At 32.9% G+C, this 15,729-nt stretch overlaps 3 protein-coding genes and 1 long non-coding RNA gene across 6 annotated transcripts; 1 reads left to right on the top strand and 3 right to left on the bottom strand.

The window, feature by feature from the left end:
* Positions 1–1,252: 1,252 nt before the first annotated feature.
* Positions 1,253–3,077, top strand: LOC145012886 (uncharacterized). Of its 3 annotated transcripts, none has more exons than XR_013664709.1 (4): positions 1,253–1,509; positions 1,603–1,691; positions 1,805–1,851; positions 1,927–3,077. It is a non-coding gene; the product is annotated as an uncharacterized LOC145012886 (long non-coding RNA). The 3 variants fall into 3 exon arrangements; XR_013664710.1 differs by having other exon boundaries at positions 1,805–2,375; positions 2,686–3,077; XR_013664708.1 differs by having other exon boundaries at positions 1,805–3,077.
* A 3,757-nt stretch (positions 3,078–6,834) lies between these two features.
* LOC145010527 (uncharacterized) lies at positions 6,835–7,578 on the bottom strand. The gene has a single exon (XM_078969056.1). It carries the CDS (start codon positions 7,576–7,578, stop codon positions 6,835–6,837), a length of 744 nt encoding a protein of 247 aa, XP_078825182.1.
* Positions 7,579–7,771: 193 nt separating this feature from the next.
* On the bottom strand, positions 7,772–10,259 carry LOC145010526 (PKS-NRPS hybrid synthetase cheA-like). Its single transcript, XM_078969055.1, has 7 exons — positions 10,100–10,259; positions 9,852–9,866; positions 9,210–9,697; positions 9,013–9,129; positions 8,566–8,944; positions 8,044–8,484; positions 7,772–7,965 (listed from the first exon to the last, which is right to left on the bottom strand). Exons 1-7 carry the CDS (start codon positions 10,257–10,259, stop codon positions 7,772–7,774), a joined length of 1,794 nt encoding a protein of 597 aa, XP_078825181.1.
* A 1,833-nt stretch (positions 10,260–12,092) lies between these two features.
* LOC145011371 (putative glycerol-3-phosphate transporter 4) lies at positions 12,093–15,425 on the bottom strand. Its single transcript, XM_078970077.1, has 3 exons — positions 14,320–15,425; positions 13,250–13,789; positions 12,093–12,321 (listed from the first exon to the last, which is right to left on the bottom strand). Exons 1-3 carry the CDS (start codon positions 15,341–15,343, stop codon positions 12,281–12,283), a joined length of 1,605 nt encoding a protein of 534 aa, XP_078826203.1. The 5' UTR covers positions 15,344–15,425; the 3' UTR covers positions 12,093–12,280.
* Positions 15,426–15,729: the final 304 nt, after the last annotated feature.

The following is a 15,729-nucleotide window of genomic DNA, read 5'->3' as shown; positions in this document are numbered from 1 at the left end:
CATATAATTCAAAATAATCAATATATTATATCAATTTAGTATATGAGTTATTATATCAAATTCAACAACATCGTTATTGTTATATTTTAAAAAAACATATATTTGTAAAGAGTTCAACTATATATGTGTTCTGCGCATTACAATTTCAACTGAAATATAAATTTCAGTTCCACTAAAAAACAAAATAATATTTTGTAAATAGTTAAAAGTAATAAATTATAGTGATAAATGCAAAAAAACTAAATTGTAATATCAAATTAACTCAAAATATTTCCTAAATGTAATCGTTAAAAGCTTCAAAATAAATAGCTTAAAATAACTTACAATAACAATAGTTAAAAATAACTTTATATAAATGATTATATTGTTACCGTTAAAATCAAAAAATACTATGTAATGTTTTAAATAATTATATGAAAGAAATTAAAACATTAAACAAATAAATTTTTAAAAAAATTAATTAAAAATAACAACTAAAACAACATTAAACAATATATTATATTTAATTTTATTCATGTATAACTCGTGGGTAGAAGTCATTCAAACGATTGAGATTATGAAGTTATAATCAGGGGTGGAGTTTCAACATTTGATTCGGAGGGGCCGAAAATATAATATGTATAAAAATTGGTAAGTAGGGGGGCCACAACCAAAGTTTTATATTTTTGGGTCTAAAATGTAGAAAATGTAACTAGAAGGACTATATCTAACCAAAAAATCAGGGAGGGGGGGGGGGGGGGGGGGGGGGACAACCCCCTTGCCTTAATGAAGCTCCGTCAATGGTTATAATAGATGTATATATTATTATATAATTCAAAATAATCAATATATTATATCAATTTAGTATAAAAATTATTATATCAAATTTAACAACAACGTTATTGTTATATTTAAAAAAAACATATATTTGTAAAGACTTTAACTATATAAGTGTTTCTGTGCAACGCATGGATATTCGACTAGTATATATATATATATACTATTCATCCGGTTCGAAGTCTGGTCGGATTTTTAAAACCTTGGTTCTAACATTGCTACAGATACCCACCGCCTTCCTCCTACCCCCTTTATCCCAATCACCTTAGGGGATGTTTGGTTTAACTTTTAGAGGTTAAAAGATTTTTTTGGAAAAGTTACAAAAAAAAAATCAGGTTTTCCTAATTTTTTCAAAAAAATTAATTTTTCTTTTTTTTTTTTCAAAATCGATAATAGCTTTAAGAAGTCTTTTTACAAACATCGCCTAATGATAAATTCTAAAAGGATTAAATTCAAAAACTAAGCCCTAACACCCCCTTAATCTCTTCCCGATTCTTCCACCGCGATATGACCTCCTCCTAGGAGGTATTTCTTCCACACCCACCGATTATTCAAGACGATATCGATGGCGACGACGATGATTTGGATTTCAGGTGCGTCACCATAAGGTTACCACATGAGTTCAACACGTTTGGTTGTGGCTCCACCATCGCATCTTCTTCTCAGCGATTTCGCATATAGTGAAGTAATCTGGTATGCTGTTTTCCCAAAATTATCCACTCTATTACAATCGTTTCACCCATGTTCTTCTCTAATCCTAAATACTATCATGGTATACAATTGCAGATGTAATTGAACCATTTACTCATGAAACCCAACTATTTCGTGTTTCAGAAATTGCTGTAAAGGGAATAAAATACACACTGAGCCAAGAGGTTTGCACTAACTGCAACCGTAATTATGTTGTTTTACTTCAAAAACGCCTTCTTTGTGAAAAAGAAACTAATCTGGGGCTTAGTAGTTTGTTTTTGTTGTTCAAACTTTGCAGATTTGAAGATGCACATCAAGTGTTTGATGAAATGCTTGAAAGAACCGGTAATATTAGTTCTACTCCATCATTGATTACACAACCTTCTTACTCGCAGTCTTACAAATAACCTTTTGGTATAGATTGGGATACCAATGCTATGATTCTAACCAGAGAGTCTGGCAAGTATGGTCAGCTCGAAGATTGTAAGGCTGTTGCAGATAAGGTCATCAAAAAATCTAAAGGTTATGCCTTTATACTCTTCAAACATAGGGTTGGGGCTCAGAAATCTCAATTTAAATTGCCAAAGGGTTTTTGATGGTCCAACAACAAAAGCAACATCACAACCAGAATCAACATCAAAAGTATGGTAGTGGTGGTGATCATTACCTTTCAAAAAAAGGCAAAAACTCCAACTCAGGTGATGGTGTTGGTGGTGTAGGAGAGGGTCATTAGAGGGTGGTTACAACCCTGTTGTTCATCCACCATTGACTCCTGCTTTAGGGCAGACATTAACTACAGTTCTTGCAACTCAGGGAGCTACAATCGGGAATCTTCAATGATGAAAAGCCTAATCACCTTATAAGCCAATGTCTCTGACATATACCCCTCTTATCTCACCATTTGACTTTTATTTAGAACCTATAACCTCATGTTCCATTGTTTAATTTGATGTGAATGTTTACAGAGGTGAAAAGGAGCTAGATAGGAAGTGGTTGTTTTGGTTTTAACTTATAATGCTTTTTGTATTAACTTTTAAACACCATCAAACTTGATTTTTATCACTTTTTTTTTCCTATGAGTGTTTTGATTCAATTGCTTGTTCTTCAAAACATAAAAACTCTATGGATGCTATTGATGTTTATAAACTTTGACGAAACTCTTATGTGTTATATTTCCAGGTGCTTATGAGATAAATTGGAGCTACTGGAAATATGGGATGCATTGTTTAAAAGGGGTTGATCAATCAGTGTATTTTACATGCCTGTGACATTTGGCACTTGATGTCACTTTAAAATTTGTAATCAATCCATGTGAAGAACAAGTTGAATCAAGAGAGACAGACAAAAATAGTAAAAACACACCAACTGGAGAGCTTTAGTAAACACGTTTAGTGTTTTTATTCCAGCTGCATGAATTATAATTCATCCATTCCCGATAAATGTTTCTTTTTTATAGGGATTGTTATTGGAATAATGAGTTTCTTGGTATACTTTTATCAAAAATGCTCACGACAGATTCATGTAATTGATGTTTTTACTTTATGATTTAAATGTAATGTCCGCTTTTTGTATACTTTTGACCATTAACCTTTGGTGTCGCTTTGATGCTAAAAAAACAAAACTCCTCCATTGGTCACTTCCCTAGTTATTTATAAAGTTAATATAATAAAAAAATGTAATACACATTTGTTAAAAACTAATTAATCGAAATGGTACTATTGCCGATCTACATAAATTGTAAAAACGGAATATATTTTGAAATATATTTTTTTTATGTAAAAAAAATGATATATAGCTAATAATGAATCATTATTTCCTCTATTTTTACTTACATAATTTAAAACTTTATAAGGATTATTTTCATAACATTTTTTATCTTCCACATCAATGTTACATTTATTTGTCTCTCGTCCGACTCCGTCCCTAACCCAATTTTTAACCATGAAATTGAGAATTCATAGATTAAAATTGCTACATTCAAGGAATTCTCTCATTGATGGCTTGCACTTTGCGCAATAAAATGTGTATAGACAATGGGCAGCAATTATCCCTACCTCATTTCCACTTAATCCTACCCCTCATAATTACATTTTACTTTTTACTAATGATTACTTAATTATTATGTTTTTTATATTCTTTTAATACATTGTTTGAAGATATTATTTTAATTTACAATCTTTTTAAACTTTTTAATAACATTTTAAATTACAGTTTTTTAAATTTTTTTGCAATTTTTTTTTTATAAACTTTTTTACAAGCCTTTTTAAGCTCCTTTTATAACATATCTTTTTCAAAACATCTTACGTACCCTTTTAACGCTTTTAATGAAGTTCCAAACCATTTAAACTTTTTACTTTTATTTTTCAATATACTTTTGTTGTTTGTAAAAGACAAAATTGCAAGAATGGTCCCTATGGGTAGGTGGAAATTGCCACTTTGGGCCAAACAGGTTTTGACTAGCACTAATGGTCCAAAAGTTTCCATTTTGTTGTGGGTTTGGTCCAAAACGAATTAAAATGATGAATTTGCCCCTTTCTATTTGTTTTTTGCTTTTCCTTTTGTTATTTAATTATTTTCCTAACAAAAAAATAAAAAATAAAAAGAAGAAAGGAATCTCTCTCTCTCTCTCTCTCTCTCTCTCTCTCTCTCTCTCTCTCTTTCCCCAGTTTAAAGAACGTTACCGTCCTCACCCTTCCCCCAACCTTCACTCCTGCTGGGAAGCTTAAACACTACCGCCGGAAAAAGATAAACGACACCATATCGAAGCTCTGGCAGCGAAACCCTAACCCTAAAAGTTTCAGGTGGCGGCATACAGATCGAAACTAAGGTTTCTAGCAGCGGCGGCCTCTAAAAACCCTAAGATTTAAAGAAAAGAGAATGGCGACAACCTCTAAAAACCATAGGGTCTCCTTCTTTCCTTCTTCAAACTCGATTGAAGCTCACCCGAGGGTCATTTGGCATTCTTTCCTTCTTCAAACTCGATTAAAGCTCACCTGAAGGTCTGACGGAGCCAGGAGAGTCGAGAGACGGTGGGGATGGTTGGAAATGGTGGTGAAGAGGGGTGGCAGTAGGTGTTTTCAGGGGTTACCGGTGGTTTGGTCTTCATCGTTGTGCTTCGATCTATAAAGAAGAAGCTCTTTGATTCTTAGGAGGAGGCGGATCTGAAACCCCCATTTACAAACCTTCGTTTCAGAGTTAGAACAACAATTAGGGTTCTCCTCTCTCTCTCTCTCTCATAGAAGCTCGTCTGAAAACCATTAGATCTTGCTGAGATACAGATTAATGGGCAAAGTTGCTTTTGATAATGGAGATTACATTTAGGGATTCTTTTTTCTGCATATCCTTAAGAAGAAGAGGACGATGAAGATATGGGGTCTGCAATGAAGAGAGAGAGAGAGAGAGAGAGAGAGAGAGAGAGAGGGGAGGGGGAGAGAGAGGGATTTTTTTTCTTTTTCTTTTAATTATGAAACTATTTAAATAAATAAATAAACTAAAAAAAATTAAAAAAAGGGCAAAATGGTCATTATAAAAGAATTTAAAGTAAATTGGATTAAAGTGACAAGAAAATGAATACATGTGGACCATGAGTGCTAGTCCAAACATGTTTGGCCCAAAGTGGCAATTTCAACCTATCCATAGGGACTCTTCTTGCAATTTTGTCTTTGTAAAAAGGTTTAAAAAATGTTGCAAGTTAGTTTTAGAAGGTTAGTAAAAAAATTAAAAAAAAAACTTTGTAAAAACGTTTAAAAATGATGTAAAATAAGTTTAAAAATATTTAAAAAAGTTTTGTAAAAAAGTAATAAAAGATTGTAATTTTCTTTTAAAAAGTTGTGAAATAATTTGTACGAAAGTTTGTAAAAATAGTTAATAAAAAACGTGAAGGGGGAATAAAGAAAATATTATTTTTATTTCAATTCCAGCACTCCCATTTTTATTAAGCTTACAATATATATCCTTTTAATCTTAATAATTAGGTTATGATGTGTAAATATTTTTATTCAAATTTTTTTTTAAAAAAAGTTCAAACACGACACAACAATAATAAAATAATATTTTAACGCAACAAATAATAAAAAAAAGTTCAAATATTTCACGGCGGCTTTTGACGATTTACGTTGACCTTCAAGCGAGTTTCACATGTTGACTGAAGCTACATCTCTTTGTCTCCTATCTACGACAATCTACGACAATGATGGCTTAATTTTTTTTTTCACGTTAAAACATGACACACCATTGATCTATTAAAAATATTATAAAAATTGATATTTTTATTTCTATTACTTCATGCTTATGTTTGGAATAACAAAAAAGTTATAAATACGGCAAATTGAATATGATAAGAATAAAAGAGAAACAAAAAATATTTAATATATTTATGTAAAACAGATGGGTAATTATGAACACACAAAAAAACAAAAAATTAAAATAAGAATAGAAGCCACAAATAAGTTTTATGGACGTCAATAAAAAAATAAAAAATTGTGAATAATAGTTCGTCCTTGAATTTTTAATGTCAATGATTAGCCCTAATTTTTAACAAAATCTATAAAAAAAATGTACGTAGCTGGTAAAAAAAATAAATAAATAAAGGACGTTAGGGTCAGATGCATCAATTGGCTCAAAAGTGTATTGTAGTATAGGTGTACAGTAAAGTTACCAAACTTTTAATAAGGGGTTGGCTAAATAGACACCCCATAATCTAAATAGACAACCTATAATAATTATATAATGATTATCTACTTTTGACTTTTTAACAATGATTATTATTTGTTATTTGTAAATAATTATTTTTATTAACCTTTATTTTAAATAATATTTTATACAAAATATTAACTAACATATTTTTTTTAACTTATGTATCGTATGTTTTACTTTTATTTTTTTATACTAAAACAATAATAATATTTTATAACAAAATATTAACTATCATATTTTTTTTAACTTATGTAGGGTATGCTTTACTTTTTGTTTTTTTATACTAAAACAATAATAAACACTAATAACTATTTTTATTAACTTTTATTTTAAATAATATTTTATAACAAAATACTAACGAACATATTTTTTTAACTTATGTACGTATGCTTTACTTGTTTTTTTTTATACTAAAACAATAATAAACACTATGAGATAAACTTTAATCATTCAATAATCAGCTAATTTAAAAATTCTTCAAATACAAGACATAAATAATATTCTTTAACATTCCTCTATAGTTATAAAATCACGATTACAAGGTTTCAGTTGTCTATAAATTTGCAAGACATAAATAATATTCTTTAACAATCCTTTATAGTTATAAAATCACGATTACAAGGTTTCAGTTGTCTATAAATTTGTAGACGTGACAAACATATTTTCCCATCCAGTTGCACACGGGGCTCTGTGACGGATCCATAAAGCCGAAATGGTAGGCATCGGACAATCTTCTTTTAATTGTACCATAACATAATGAGGACCACGTATGAGTGAAATTGTAATAATCCGATGGTCCAAAAATTCTTCCGGGCCTTTCCAAAGAGGAAAGAAAATTAAGGAACCACGATTGGTTAAGAAAGTAAGGATCACACCAAACCTGTTAGCAATCAGGATACCTGTTTCAGGCATAAGCATCCAATGTTCCGTTGGTGCACTCGGTCCGAAGAAATACAATGAATTCCACAATTCATGGATTCCATCTGTGAAAACCGTAGCATATACATCGAATGCACTCTCTAACTCGTGTACTAGTTGTTTTCGAACGTAGAGCCATTGATCTTCGCCATACCCGAGACAAACAGATATTGCTCGAAATCCACAATGTCCATCACCCTCAACATTTTGTATATGTGAGACGTATGGATGAAACACGGGTGGGATGTCATCCATTAATGGATGAATGTAGCATGACTCAGGCTCTTGGTTCAAATCCATAAATTCATTTAAGTCTGGAATTGCTTCATTCAAGTCTGGAATTGCTTCATTCATGTCTGGAATTGCTTCATCAAATTCTGGAATTGCTTCATTCATGTCTGGAATTGCTTCATCAAATTCTGGAATTGCTTCATTCATGTCTGGAATTGCTTCATTCATGTCTGGAATTGCGGTTACATATGAACTATGTCTTGCCGGTTCCTTGTTCATCCATGTTGAATTCAATCCATCATATTTTGATGTGGTTGAATAACTACGTCTTCTGGGAGCTTGATTTGTAGAATCAACTCGTTTTTGTTGTTTTGGTCGTCCACGAGTATTTTTTTGAATTGCGGGTTCCTTAATGCGTGTTTTACTTGGTAGGAAAAGATATCTTAGCCTCCTTATCATACTTTTTTTTTCCTGCTTTTGACTGTTGATAGAAGTTTTCTTTAATCATTTCTAAATCATCCTCACAACGAATATCCTCATTAGCTACATAAATTGACTCTGATAAATCAAGCTTTCTCCAGAATATATCTATCGATTCTAATGGAATATACTCACCTGTATTGAAATACCATTAATATATAAAAATTCAATATATTAATTAAATTAAAAAAAACACTTGTTGAATATACTCACCCGAGTTCAAGTAAACTAATAACATGCAAGCACATGGTAAGCCACAACTATGTTGTAGTTTGCAACCACAGTTTGATGAGTCAGTTTGATTTTCATTCAACCGATAAAGTTCTCCAACTAGTTTATCGAGAGCTTCATGTGACACTGAACCCCACAATAATGTAAAACATGGCAAGTTGTGCTCCCGTTTACGAACAATTCTACTCTTTTCAAGACTATCATGTATCGATGGAAGTTGAGACCTCACAAATTGATCAAGACAACCGATAAATTTATCAAGAGAAGAATTTGTACCATCCAAGTACTTCTTTAGATTTGAATATGCGCTCTCAACTCTATTTGTAGTTCGTTGTCCAAAGTTGAGATGTTGATCGATCCAGACTGAGACAAACATTTCCTTATATTTGTTTAACCAAACTTCATCCAGATAATTTAAAACATCTGCAATTATATAAATGTTATTTATCTATAAAAATAATCTAAAATCATAAATAACTAGTTAGAAAAAAAGAAGATTTGTACCTTGATAATTTCTCAACATCGATTGGAGTGTTTTGTAGTTTTCATTGTACACTATCCATGTTGGAGAGTCAACATGTACAGTCCACATTATACGAAAGGCTTTCCACTCATCGTCTATCTTGAATGTTCTCCTCCAACGCTTTCTAATATTTTCAGTAATGTGCCATCTACAAAGTAACCGAGTGGCACCGGGGAAAACTTGTTGACATGCGTTCATCAGTGCCAATTCCCTGTCTGTGACTATAACACGTGGGTGCATGCACTTCTCTAGTGTTGACTTTAGACACGTTAACACCCAATTATACTTATCCTCCTTTTCATTAACGATAAAGGCAAAAGCTATGCTAAATGTCTTGTTGGTTGAAGTTGTGCCAACAATCTGAACAAAAGGCATACCATATTTGTTGGTCTTGTATGTTGCATCATAATCAAAACATGTGGAAATGCCTTCCATATATTCAACGATCGTGGATGAATGAAGAAAAGATTCTCCAATTCATTTGATATACTGTTTACCGAGAAATCCGTAACAAAATGTTTCTCGTTCAAAATTTCCATTAGAACCTACATTTATATACTGTTAATTAATAAAAAAATTTAATATATAAATTAAATTTAAAATGCTACTTGTTGGATATACTAACCTGCATTGAAGTTTTTCCGTAATTCCGGGACGAGCGAAGCTTGAGACGCTCATTGTATATGGTTTTTAGTGTAGAAACATTATTCTCGTCGTGCTCCTTTATTATCGAGAGTATGTCATGTGGTGTAACATTCAGATTTGTCAAGTCAGCTACCATTTGTTTCTTGTGTTCTTTTAACCGCCTAGCAAAAACATGTCCCTCCATATATTGTGCAGGTGAATGGTTATGTTGATCACATATCACCCTGAGGGTCCAACCGCCATATTGTTTGATATACGAACCTACCAATTGAAAGTTACAATTGATTTTTTTGGTTCCAGAATTTTTAATTGTTGCTTTGCTTTCGTATTCCCGGCCACGGTCACAAATAAGGGTTATATAAGACACCACGCCATTTTTTGCCTTTGATCTTCTCATCACGATGACATAACCAAGAGAGAATGCAATGTTTTGCACCCATTCCATCAACTCATCACGAGATGTAAACACTTATTTTTTTTTTTAAAAAAATTGTTAACAAATTGTAACACAATGATAAAAAATGTTAATCAACATTTGAAATATACCCGCTTGGTAGAAAACGATGATGTCGTCGTCGTGTTCTCAACGCCGTCATTTAAATTATTTCCGTTGGGTCTCTACATTTTTTGCTAAACACTGCAAAATAAAAAATAATTATAAAAAATAAAATTATATATAAACTATTAATCTAAAAACTAATATGTTTTATAAAAAAAAATTAGTGTAAACTAAAAAACGTGAAGCCCATGTTTTAACTTTCAGCCCATTTTTTTTTAGCCCAATGTTTAACCCGTCCACATAAATACAAAAGAAAACCCTAAAATTTGTTAGCCTCCACTCCAAAATCTATAGTATCTCTGTCAATCCACGCTCTACACTCTCATTGAAAGCTACTACTCTCCACCCTTTCTCATCGGATTGATCGTCGCCACCATCAGAAACGACGAACCACCATTGTCGTCGTCTCTTTCCTGTCGACCATTGTCGCCGTCTCTTTACCTCCGCCGTCTTCTCCGATTCTTCCTTCATACCGAATCCTGGTATTCGACCATGGTTACTGACATCGCATATGGCATTGACATCGTCAGAACGACAATTGTAGCATCCGATTTTTGACAGAACTCTCCACTCTCCACTCTTTGTCAATACACATCTGTATACTCGGTATACTCGGTATACCACTGTCGGACCGCCGGTAAAGGTGAAGATGACAACATTGCAATAAATACTTCAAAAGTTTATTTAAGATTTAGAATAGATTATTTACCTAGATTTTGGTCTGTTTACTGTTAATTTGTGTTATTAGCTTATAAACTAAGAATTTTTTTTAACAATCGGTTAGTAGTTGATTTTGAACAAGTTTCAATGTAATCAAATTTAATTCTTATTAAAAACACAGTCTTCAAAAAATGGTTAGTGGTTATTTAATTGAAATTTATGATTGTAAAAAAAAATTACTCTAAAAGAAAAAAAAATTGGATCGTAAGTGGCAGTTTGAAAAATATTTGAAGTATAATGAGTTTAATTTAAAAGCTAAAAATGTTATTTTGCTTTTTATAAGGGGCTATGTTGTAAAATTTTAAAATATACTTTGCTGAAATCTTTATTGAATGTTAAGCAGTCAAACGGAAATTCCAATGCAAAAAGTTATTTAATTTTTAAATTTGGGTGTCTAAAGATGTCTAGCAAGGGTGTCTTAAGGGGGTAATATTATAAAATATGGGGTATTAATAATGTCTCCCATACAATGTACAAGGGGGTCAAAAGAGGGAAGGATACTCAAGACATGTACTCGAGACAGCTTCCTTTCGGACAATAATGAGTGGGTGGGGCGATGTTCCTATCAGTACCGGAGGCGTACATTGGACATCCCCATCCCAGGATCATAGTGATCTTATGACTATAGCATAAAAAGAAAGTTATTATGATATTAAATCATGATAACAATAATTATCTATCATTCACTAAAATTTTAGCAACCATTTGGAATCTTTTTGTTATTAAGATAGCAATAATCCCGTTCTATGAAGATCCCATATATATATATATATATATATATATATATATATATATATATATATATATATATATATATATATATAAATAAATGTTTTCCATATAAAATGTACCAATATGAATTTAGTATTAATTATATGTATATTAAATGTTATCCATACTTATAACTCGTTTTTATGGAAACCAATTAAATTCATCATTAATGTTAATAATAATATTCTTTCAGAATGAATTCATATCTAGAAGAATGAGAGTGTAATCCAACCGAATGAGAGTGTATTATAGTAGAATACACTCTCGTTTTTCATATTTTATGCAACTTTATTGTATTTTAAGTGAGTGAATCCTGAAACAAAATACGAACTCATATATAAAAACCTAGATGCAAATTCATTCTGAAAGAATGTTATTGCAGACATTAATGACGGATTTAATTAGTTTCCTTAAAAAGAGAATTATAATTATGGATATCATTTAGTATACATATAATTATGGGAATCATTTAATATCTATATTTATTTAATTAAATAATTATTTAATTTACTAAATTTCTATTGGTGCATTCTAACACACAATAAATGTAAAAAAGAAAATAACCCAGCCCTATATATATATATATATATATATATATATATATATATATATATATATATATATATATATATATATATATTATGTATTTTCTAGTGTTGCACAATGATACCAAATTGACGGAATTATGTTACAACATTTGCATAATGTGTTTTCAATAGTGAATACGACAAAACATAAAAGCCAAAAAGAAGAAGATAGAAACGTAAATGATGCAAAAACACCACAAAATTGTATTTATAGCTGATTGTTACACATAAATAGTTGAACAAAATGATGTAAAAATTATATGTTCATAGGATTTTGTTGTATGTCACCTCTCACAAATCTAATACAATATCACCTATGAATGCAGACGTGCACCATGTCGTTCTTTTGTCCTATGTAAACCATTCTTTTCTACTTAAAAATGTGTATCGATTGTCAGCAATGCTCACGAGCGACTACCTCCTCCCGTCACGTAAAAGTGATTGAGATAAAGGAGCTGCACCAAATAAAAGAGAAAAATGGTGTATTGATGAATGTTGTTTAAAAATATGAAAAAGTGACAACAAACTTGAGGATATAGAAGAAAAAAACGCAAATTTATAAAATGTTAGGACTTATCGGGAAAAGCCATATTTTCCTAGCTTTTCATATTAAGTTCAAACAACACTGACATATACCTTACCGGATTAAGTCATGTCTCTTGGCTAATAAATACTCCAAAATAGTGTATAATTGCTACTTGCTACATCTGATTCACAACCTTTCTAAGATGATTTTCAATAACTGAGAAAAAAAGGAGGACATTCATGTCTTTTTGAACATGTAAGAGATCGAGAGTGATCCCCTGTCCAATTACCTACATTTTGGGTGTGACCAAATATTACAGTTTTTCCATGTGTTCTTGTTCCACCTTTTCTTTGGTTGAGCAAATGTTGCCCTTTTTATCCTATCAACATCTGTCAGTGTCCTAACTTATTCTGCTATTTTGGATGAGATACAAATTACTTCAGTTTTTATCTCATTGATAATGATCGTGTCCCACCTTTTTTGGAGAGAGAAACTATAACCGTTTTTTGTCATATCAACATTGGTCTGTGTGCCACCTTTTTGGTTGAGACAAAATAGTGCATTTTTTGTAATAATGACATCCTATGTTTCCATCTTATTCCATCATTTTGGGTGAGATAAAATATTGTGGCTATCAATATTGGTCCTATAGACATTATCCTATATCCCACCTTATACCACCTTTGTGGGTGGAAAAAATATACTATAGTCTTTGTCCAATTGAGACGAATCCATGTTCCACCTAATTCTACCGACAAAATACTTTAACATCTCATTTAAAACACAATTGTGTCTTGCGTACCAAACAAAGAGCATAAAGAACCCATAATTGAAAAGCAAAAAAGCATACGATATACCTTCAACATTGTTTCGTGGACGTGGACTTGTCAAGGCCGTCCTCTCTGTGAGTTCAGTACAAACAAGGCGAGTCAAGAGTAGACCCGCGATACAGGCACCAATCATCAACATCGCGAAGACCGCATCCCACCCTTTTGTAGAAAGAAATCCAGTCAAAAGCGGACCTAAAGCTGCCCCGATAGAACCAGTGCCATCAATAATAGCGGTCACGGTTGCCAAGGCCCGTGAATCGCCTTTCAAAGAACTATGTGTCCCAAGATCGGCAGACACCGCGGTGGTGATCAGGGCATAAGGCCCATTTATAAACAGGCCCGCAATTATCATCAGGATAATGTTCATGGTCTTTGAGATGTTTCCATAAGTTCTATATAGAAGCATTGATGGGATGGCGGCGTACATAAAAGTTGCGGCGGTGGTGGCACGCGCCTTGAGCCTATCAGAAATATATCCGGCTAAAATTCCACCGAAGATTCCCCCGACATCGAATAAAGTTGACAAGTTTCCAGCCGATTTTACTGATAAACGCTCTCCACCAATCTCTGTAAGCTCACATTCAGTTTAAATGTCATCCAGACAATCCCTAACAACAAATAGCAATTCCATTCTATTGCCTTTACAAGATCTTTTCACGCCATTTGTGCATTAAAGCTTAACAAATTAAACTATACTTCAAATTACATTGGCTACATAGAAAAGTCATATACATTCTAAGAAAATTTGCAAATGACATCTTTTTATAATGGTGTTTCTTTTTAACTAAACCAACATAACACAGTAAGTTGTATGTCTATTTCTTGCAAGGGCTAAATGGAAGAAGTATTGATTTGTTCCTTATAGTATCTTACTTCATAATTGTAGTTTGATAAATCTATTCAATTATAGCAATGTTGGTAAAATAAAAATTAAGCAAATTTCACTAATATAATGTCCTAATTAGCCAAAACTGAAAGTATGATGCTATGAATGGGTAGATGTTAGAACTATAATGCCTTTATACGAAAAATAAATGAAAGTGGGTGCTAGTTTTGTACTTCGCAAAAAAAAAAAAAACATGTACAAACTACCGTACCTGTCTGGCTTAGATAGAAAGGCAACCAAAAGAGAAATGTGTATGCAACAAGTTTTGAGAAGAAAAGGCATAATGAAAACGGAATGACTCCAGGAATGAAACAAGCTCCAACAAAACCAACGCCTCTTCGATTAACAGAATGAATGTGAGGAACGGGGGCCTCCTCGTCATTGGATGTACCCTCTTCCCATATCATATTATCATCATGAATCGATCCTCTCGCATTTGGAGAAGAGTCACTTGGATCCAAGAAACCTACATCTTCTGGATAAGCAGCCAAGAACAAAAACACCATGACTCCGGCTGCCACGATAAAAGCTGCCGGAAGAATAAAGCACCACCCCCAACCGTAATCAAGAACACTGGCGGCAAGAAGAGAACCGCTGATATTGCCGACAGATGTATGAGCATTCCAAATCCCCATTATCAATCCCCTCCGCCTTTTACCAAACCAATTACCGATCACTGCCACCACCGATGGCCAGCCGGTGGCCTGAAACAATCCGGCAACCATTTGCATCCCTAGAAAATACCAAAAATGATGAACATCCCAAAAGTAACCCATCCCGAATAATGCGACAAAGATTCCACTCCCGATCATCCCAGTTGTCAAGAACAATCGAAGATCCAAAGTATCTCCTAAATGACCAGCAACATACATCCCTAATGAATAAACCGCTAGAAATGCAACATCTATTTCCCCTAATTTTGAAGTGCCGTCTTTCCCGTTGAATGGAGCCCATCCATCATCCAAATAAGTATCATTCATTTTGGGGATGAAAAGGTCTCCCATCGGCCATGGCCATGGGGGAACGTTAGTATTGGAGTTGGAGTGATTGCCATGGCGAGGAGGATCCAACACACTTTTTACAATGCTACTAGGTTTTCTCGATGCATGGTATGAAGTGTATGCAACAAATGTAACAAAGAGGGTGAGATATCTATACGTTTTCAAACTCCAATCTTTCCCCCTAATGCTTCTTATCACCAAAATCCCTGCAGGTATCCTTCTCATTATACCCATATTTAAGCTTAATCCGCAGTCGATCGCGTAATATTATTACTAAAATAATAGACCTTAATCACTTTCTGCATAAAGAAGAAGAGGAATAATGTTCAAACCAGGAGCAAAATTTTCCACGAATGAAATTGGTTGAATATGGAAGGTGGGGAATTCGTGTGTGCGTGAGTGTGTGAGGGGAGATTGAGAGCTTTTGGCGTAGTTTAAGTGACCGCGAAGTTGGGGGATGGGCAATTTGATGTGAGGAAGGGCATGTGGCGTGACGTTTAATTGTGGATTCGGTTTCTCTCTCCTTAATATTTGCCAAATGACATGTTTTCTTCCTTTCTCACTCGCAATCGAGTGATACAACGCGACGATTGCAGATTCTCTTTTCTAGCCCCAAATTT

This window comes from Lactuca saligna, chromosome 8, assembly GCF_052625555.1.
Source record: "Lactuca saligna cultivar CGN05327 chromosome 8, ASM5262555v1, whole genome shotgun sequence".
Classification (NCBI taxonomy): domain Eukaryota; kingdom Viridiplantae; phylum Streptophyta; class Magnoliopsida; order Asterales; family Asteraceae; genus Lactuca; species Lactuca saligna.
The sequence above is the reverse complement of the archived record's forward strand: the minus strand, read 5'-3'. Positions and strand labels throughout refer to the sequence as shown.